The sequence below is a fragment of the Nannobrachium achirus genome, assembly GCF_963921795.1.
Source record: "Nannobrachium achirus genome assembly, chromosome: 8".
Classification (NCBI taxonomy): domain Eukaryota; kingdom Metazoa; phylum Chordata; class Actinopteri; order Myctophiformes; family Myctophidae; genus Nannobrachium; species Nannobrachium achirus.
Genome location: NC_137817.1, coordinates 39375675 through 39383819, shown reverse-complemented (window position 1 = coordinate 39383819; position 8145 = coordinate 39375675). Strand labels below are relative to the sequence as shown.

The following is an 8145-nucleotide window of genomic DNA, read 5'->3' as shown; positions in this document are numbered from 1 at the left end:
TGAGAGGAGAGCAAGTAAACTGATGACCCTCGTGGCCTCTCATTTCTCCTCAGCATACGTCTTCTTCTGGAAGGAGTTCTTCGGCAGGCGGCCCCTCCTGTTCCCCCCGCGCTTCGACGGACGCGTGGTCCTCTACCCGACGAGCCGCGTCCTGCGAGACTACCTGAGCTGGCGGCAAGCGGACTGTCACGTCAACAACCTGCACAACACAGTGTTCTGGGCGTTGGTGCAGATAGGAGGACTCACCGCGGCAGAGGCACAGGAGCGCTTGAAGGGAACGTTGGCCAAGGACAAAAACGAAATCCTGTTCTCAGAGTTCCACATAAACTACAACAACGAGGCTCCGCTGCATAGGAAAGGCACTACTCTCACCTGGGGAAGACAAGGCAAGGTCCCGGGGGAGGAGACGAAGGAGGTGCATGTGGCACGCACCAAAAGGAGGGTGCATACATGCCACTGTGACATCATAGGAGATAAGTTCTGGGTGGAACACCCGGAGATCCTTGAGGAGGATTAGTTGCTGGTAACCTCTGGTTCATCTTGAAGGACAAGAGGAACGGGTTGAAATGTGAGAAGGAAAACAAGCAGTTAAGACATCACAAAAGGAAACGTTTCGGGCGACTGCTCTTCATACTTAAAAGGCTACATAGCACTGGCTTCATCTTGAACAAAGACTTGAACAAAGACCCAGAACACGGTGCAGGTCAACAGGTTCAACATCCTAATGCCATTGGCATTTAACGCAATTAAACGCAATATCCTGCAGTATATCGCCTATATACTGTAGGACAGGGCAGGGGCAGAGCATACATTATAGCCTGAGGCTTATTAGTGTGGTTGGCAACCAGACTACAGTATAGTACTTGTCCGACTTTCTTCCATCTTTCCATCGTTTGCCGCGCTACTCCTCCCACAGTTTTGGTCAATGATACACAAAAGAAGAAGAAGGTGGAACGCACTTGGGCCACATGTCATATCGGCCGGCTTGAATTTTTGTAAGGGATACGTTGTATATAGTTTGATATTCTCTAGACTTGAATGGGAACATGCAAAAATGAAACTTTTCCCAAATATGGAGATGACTGACATCATAGATCACATGAGACTGACACAGTATGTCCATATATGGGCATTCCAAGATATGGGCTTAATATTGATCAGGCATCTCCATATATGGGCATAAAAAGGACAACGACAGATTTCTTTTTTTTGTTTTTGTTTCATGGTATTTTTCAATTCAATTCAATTAATCTATATTAGCGGACTCAGATCCATAGATATGGTACATGGAATAAACATAAAAGAAACACAACAGGAAATACAAATATATTTTTTTCCCCTTCTTTTTTTATAAATAGTACATAACTTAACCCACAGGCAAAACACACAGGCATTTTAGCCAGTGCACCCTTAAGGCCCATTCCCACTGGGCCAGATAACAGATATCTGGAGATATTTCTCCAGATATTTTTCCATGCAAAGTGGATGGTAGATACAGATAAAAAATATATTTGCCACAGATAAAAGTATCTGTGGCAAATATCTGTGGTAGACTTTTTTTTTATCTGTATCTACCATCCACTTTGCATGGAAAAATATCTGGAGAAATATCTGGAGATATCTGTTATCTGCCCCAGTGGGAATGGGCCTTTAGTCTGGATGTATAGTGTGAACTGCTCATTATGGGGCTTGAGAGCGCCACAATTATACTGTTTGCAGATACATCCAGCTGTTGCATGAACTTGAACATTACATTTCTTAGAAGTGCTTTAAAAGTCGTCACACTGTGTGTGTGTGTGTGTGTGTGTGTGTGTGTGTGTGTGTGTGTGTGTGTGTGTGTGTGTGTGTGTGTGTGTGTGCGACACACACACACACACACACACACACACACGCACACACACGCAAACAGGAGAGTTAAACAGGCCGACAAATGGCAACCTTTGACCTGAGCCAGTTCCACACACACACACACACACACACACACACACAAACACACACACACACACACACACACACACACACACACACACACACACACACACACACACACACACACACACACACACACACACACACACACACACACACACACACATTTGCCGCTGGGGAACCTTCCCTAACTTTGTAGTGTGTGAAATAAGAGACAGGAGGAGACAGCACACTTCTCATTAGAGCAGCATTCAGGCCTTGTGCTGCAGTAACAGCTGCTGTAGCTCTGTCTTCTCGTTCCCCCAGCAAGTCATTACGATGGTCAGTCGGAGCTATAAATACTCAGGCCAACTGAAACTGGGAAACTCTTGTTCTCGCAGGGGAGTAAATAAAAGATAACAGAGTCATCATGGTAGCATTGTGGTGTCATAACAGTGGTGCTAACAGGGAGCTTTCACAGAGACAAATTGCCACGATACTGCAAAATGCCCAGCATAAGCTATGCTTCTTTGTCTTGTCTTGCCTCAATCTATGGCCATTTATCATGTTTCGGTTTTAATGAAAGACTATTGATAAGCGGTAAGCGCTACTTTTCGTATACTCAAGCTTTCTGAATGCTGTTTCGTTTCATTGGAGAAGACGGTATAAGGTGTTGCAACCTTCATTGTGCAGCTGGAGTCCCTCAGGTTAGCTTCTATCCTTGAACATAACATCCAGGTTAAACTGGGTAAACCGTGCATCTTGTTAGGACAACATACTACAGTATTGAGCCTGAAGAAGCAATATGCAAAACGTGTATCCCGGCATAACATTGTTTCTCCAAATAAATCATACATTTTTGCATTACATTTGTTCTTGTTTTTTAGATTAGCCAATTTATCCCTTTTCTCTCCCAATTTAGTTTAGCCAATTCCTGAATTCCCCACATAATGTTTGTGTAGTCTTGTAATTGCTGTTCCTTCTGGCTCACCTCCCAGTAAGGAGCCATAAATGGCACATGTTGCACCTACATTCTACATATAACGCATACAATGTTTACAATGTGTATTACATTCACCCATTTACACACACCAAGAAACCATGTAAGGCAACAACCTGCTCATTGGGAGCAGTTAGTGGTTAAGTGTCTCATTCAAGTACACTTTGACACTAAGCCAGGAAAACCAGGGAACTTTCCTATTCCTAAGTGACCACTCCTGAACTACTTCTGTCCAGCTTACCTCCTGTGAGTGAGCATGGGCAAGTGTGCTCAACTAGTCTCTGTTGTATAGAGCAAATGGTTCTCAACCTGTGGGTCGGGACCCCCAGGAGGATCCAGACGTGATTTTAAGGGGGTCCCCAGAAGATTTTAGGAGGGTCCTAAGATGACAGTGAAGTGACAATTTAAGGACTTTTAAAACCGTTTTAATACCTTAAAAAGAAAGAAAAAAAGGCAAGATCATTACTGCATCAAAAGTTATCAACACACTGTAGAATAAAAACTGATCAAACATTGACCAAATTGTCAAATAATATAAGAAAGAAATAAGGTTTGTGAAAATAGCTGATCTACAAGCTCACAACACCTCGTAACGCTAGGCGTTGTAAGCTTGCAGATCTGCTATTCTCACAAAATTTGCCTGTGCAACCGAGTCAAACGAAATGCAATCTGGCTAACCATCGTCAAATAAAAGGGAACGCCCTCTCTGTTTTGTCCTTTTCATCTGACTTGCGTAGCATCTGAGTCTGCCTTGAGAGATTAAACAAAATGTAACGCCCCAACTCCTACATTCCAAGTGCTTGTCAGCATGGGGGATCACCAGTTAAAATATGATTATTTTGGGGGGATTGCGACCTGAAAATGTTGAGAACCACTGCTACAGAGGACAGGAACTTTAACCCTGTGCCACCCGAGCACATCATTTTGCATCAAGTCCTAAGCATACGTTCGCGTTCAGTGCACACAGCCAACATCCGACAGTCTTTTTTCTTCTGTGTATTGAACTGTTTCAGCGTTGTATGGGATCTACTGTAGATCAGGGGGTTTGTTTTGCCCTTGCTGTATGTAATCATGCCTTGTGGCAATACACAGCACGGATCAACTTATAGAAGTGTGTTATGGAAATGATCGAATACCTGTGGGTTGATGATGTGGACAGAATTCTTGGATTTTGCAACTACATTGTGATGGCGCCTTGATGTGGATCTGGCTTGCGCAGTCCATTTTGATCTAGAATCTTGTTTCTCTTACTGCAAAGTTGTGTTCCTCATCAGAAAAGTGTATTTTCTTTTTTTGCTGACTACTGGCCTTGCGCGACCATGGGGAACTGACAGACTTGTCTGCAAAGATGAATGCCTCTCAGGATTCTATTCCCTGGCTTTGAGCTGAAACCGTTGTGGCAAGAGAGAGAGAGTTTGTACATTTGTTGAGGTGAATGGACGGAGACAGAGTCAGATAAACAGTCAGATAGACAGACTGTTATGGTATATTATTTGAGATCTGTTTTTTGGAAAAGATTTATATCTGACCATCAAGCCATATTTCATGACATCTGACCTAAACTCATCATGTCAAAAGGTTTGTTTAATGTCACAGTTACAGTATCGGGGAACAGAAGTCAGCCTTGTTGTTGCAACTCGGCCATAACACAGTGATATGAAGGATTGTTGTGGAACTTAGGTCGTAATGAACTCTGTTACCGTGGCTACGGGATCATGACTTACAGGAGTTCTCTCTTTACAACATCAAGCCACTATCAACTCTAACTCACGTCAACAATCTTATGAAACTCAAAGATGCCTCTCTGGATATGAACTATATTGCCAATGGGATATTGATTCACGTGTCAAGATATCAACATGCCGAAGACATCCATGACCTCATTCTATCAATTATTATTGTCATATTTGTGTAAACACCCCTGTGATAAGAACACTTTATAAACTCTTGCCTTCTGTATTTAATCAGTAGGAACACAGCATCATCTGTAATATTTAACCTCTGTCCAGTTCCTTTGAATATAATGGTCTCATATCAAAACGGCTGTCCGAGTCTTATATCCGGTTATGTTTAGATATGGCCTCTTGGGCCGTTTCTAACATTTGGTCCTTCGAAAATGGGTGAACTGACCGGGACGTGGTTGACCAGCCAGGGCAAGACATGCTGACCGTGTACTGCGGTCCATTCTCTCACCCGGGCTGGCCAGAAATGTCCCGACATGCTTCAAAAGAACCAGCCCTTATGATGTGAGACCAGGAGGTTATTTTGGATTCCATGGACATCATCTTTAAGCACTGTTCAGTTCCTGTCCAGTTCCAAAACGGCTGTCCGAGTAGCCTCGCGTAGCCAGGCTTACTCATCTCCGAAGAGAAAAGCCTGGTGACAATAGAAGGCAGAAGGCGTTCAACTTCCGCCGTGAGAATTTCACCGGAAGCTGTATTTTTTTCACAGTGCGGTGTTCCTGCAAACGTATTCCCTGCACGAAAAACTCCTGCTCCGTCGGTTGCGCTCGCAATAAACAATATACAAACAAAAACATTGATTCAAGCAATGTTACACCTATTAAGAGCGAGTTAAGAGCTACAATCTATTTTAGTTGTTTCGCTGGGGAATGTAAACAGACCCGCATCGCATGACGTAACGTCCGTTAAACGCAGCACTTCCGCTAGAAATCTTGGAACACACCGGAAGGCATATTGTCTACAGGGTGCTGTCCGAGTCTTATTTCTTGTTATCTTTAGATATGCCCTCTCGGGCCGTTTCTAACACAGACAAACAGACAGACAAACAGACAAACAGACAGACAGACAGACAGACAGACAGATAGATAGATAGATACAGTACAGACTGAAAGGGAGGGAGAGACCCATTTGCTCTGAAGAGAATTTACGCTAGCTACAGTATGTCTCTCCTTTCAGCCATTGGGAGACAAACCAGCCTGATGAAGAGTCAGACTGTCTCTCTCTCTCTCTCTCACACACACACACACACACACACGCACACGCACACGCACACACGCACACACACAGCTCACGTGCATATGCACTCATGCACGCATACACACAAACCGCGCACACACACACACGTGCAGTGATATGAGAAGAGAGAGCCAGAAAAAGAGAATAAAGGAGAGAACAAATGGCCAGTGGATTGTCTAATCTACGCTGCGATGAAAGAGCTGCTCTCTTCCTCACTCCCTCGCTCCGTTGGAGTCAATGAGCCAACGAGGGGCCTTCCAGGCGCTACTTCTCCTGCAATCCGTTTTATTTATGCTTTATTGCGGCAGCGTATCAACTCGGCTGGGGCTCGGGGGCACCGTGCGTGGGGATGTTGTTATAGCATGATCACCCTGCCGTTTCTCTTTCAATTAGACTAACACGGAACGGGGCACCAGAGGCAGGCCTTGTACGGACCTGCCGCGCCCCATGCACCCCCGCCCCTCCGCCCCCGGTGCTAAATCTCACGCTAGCAGTCCTCTCGCCCACGTAGGCTGGCTGTTCTACAGAGCCCATAAAAGGATATGTGGGCTGTAATGAGAGAGGCTGTGAGTGTGTGCATAGCAGCTCATACTGCGAGATTAGCTAGCGGCGGCAGATGCCAACGTCTTCATAGCAGCCTGCGGTAGCGGCAGCAGATGCTAACGTCTCCGTCGCAGCCAGTGGTACATGACTAGCCCATTGTTCCGTCCTTCTTAATGACACAGGTGACCTCTGGAGGAACAGTCTAGTGAGCCTTGGTCTGTCTTTGTCCCATATAATAGGCTCTGAGAACATGCTGATCTTTGAACAGTTAGGGGCACTTAAATCAATTCTGATTAAAACTCTTTGCCTGAACCTTTTTCATAAGTGTCTTTAAGTCTTACAGTGATTGCACCACACATTTGTAATAGATTGGAACACCCACACATTTTCCAATTTCATCCAATTCTGCTCGTAATGTACACCAGGGGTTCCCATACTTTTTTGGCTCAGGGCACCCCTAGTCCCCTATAAATATCATTTTCACCGAGGCACCCTAAATTATATTAATAATTTTCACTCCGAACACCATATATTTATGCCATATTTTAGCGATTATGTTGCGAGGAAAACGTTGAGATAAAAGCCATTTTGATTAGAACTGACTGAAAATAACTTTCTACTTCAAGTTTAAAATGATACTAAATATTAAGTGTCCAAATGAATTCCAAATATTATCAAATTATCTCGCAGCACCCCTGGACTGCCATCACGGCACCCCAAGGTGCCCCTTCCTTCACCCACTTTGAAAACCTGTTGTACACATCCCAAAAGTGTTAATGAGGCCAATGCTGCTATAGAAGAGCCTTCTCTCTGAAGGTGAGCTGCACTCAAGAGAGATGATATACCCATGCAACATGTTAAGAATAAGCATAGGCTAAACTCTGACTTAAGCTTGTACTGTAAAAATAATCAATCAATCAATCAATTAATCAATCAATCAATCAATCAATCATATTCTGACCCTACCGCACACTCATCTGCAGATCCAAACCAGATAAAAACTGTTGTCACTGTGGGAGACAAACAAACAATGCACCAGCTTCACTGGGCCTATAGGTGAAATAAACCCAGTGCTGGTTTTACAGTACTGGATACATACGGTAGTTATCTTCTTAGGCTGGATGTTTTCGCCCCTGTCCATGTGTGTGTCTCTTTGCGTGCAGCTAATCTTGGAAACCACTGGACCGGGCTGCAGAAGATAATGTTAATGTGCATTTACGCGACTGGAATGGTTTACCAGGCTATCAGGCCCTCACACCTAAAGTGATTTCAGCTAGACTCATAGGGCTACAGATGAATAATAATTTCTTCACCATATGAAAAACACATTATCTCGGGGGGGTCATATGACAATCAGTGTCAAACTAGTTTTTTATATTCTTTATTGCCTTAATAAACACCATATAGCCTACAGTATATCATGAAAATCCACAGTGTTCAAAAATGAACACTGTGTAGCTTACTGACACTCTGACGTTGCATCATCAAAGTCCAGCAGATGTCCTGTATTAAATAGGGCAAGGAAATGTCCTTAGTTAACAGAGACGAATGATCTATTAGCACCCCTGTATTTTGCATGGACTGATGAAAAATAGATATCGTACGTCCTCCCCTAGACATCAATAATAGAAATGACAGAAAGGATTCATTTATGCCCTGATCAGAGCTCATTGAGAATAATTGGGCATGACAAACGCAGGTGGAGGAGCAGAAACA

General features: G+C 43.9%; 2 protein-coding genes across 2 annotated transcripts in view; one reads left to right on the top strand and one right to left on the bottom strand.

Annotated features, from left to right (window-relative positions):
* LOC308289804 (putative tRNA(His) guanylyltransferase) overlaps positions 1-517 on the top strand; it is a gene marked incomplete at both ends in the record, with an annotated part of 783 nt that extends 266 nt beyond the window's left edge. Inside the window, one exon of the mRNA XM_080731557.1 lies at positions 1-517. This exon is cut by the window's left edge and continues 266 nt beyond it. Coding sequence (XP_080587683.1) covers positions 1-517 — 517 coding nt within the window.
* The window catches only part of LOC308289801 (seizure protein 6-like), a 179297-nt gene that overhangs the window by 45441 nt on the left and 125711 nt on the right, over positions 1-8145 (bottom strand). The gene's annotated exons all lie outside the window — the stretch shown is intronic.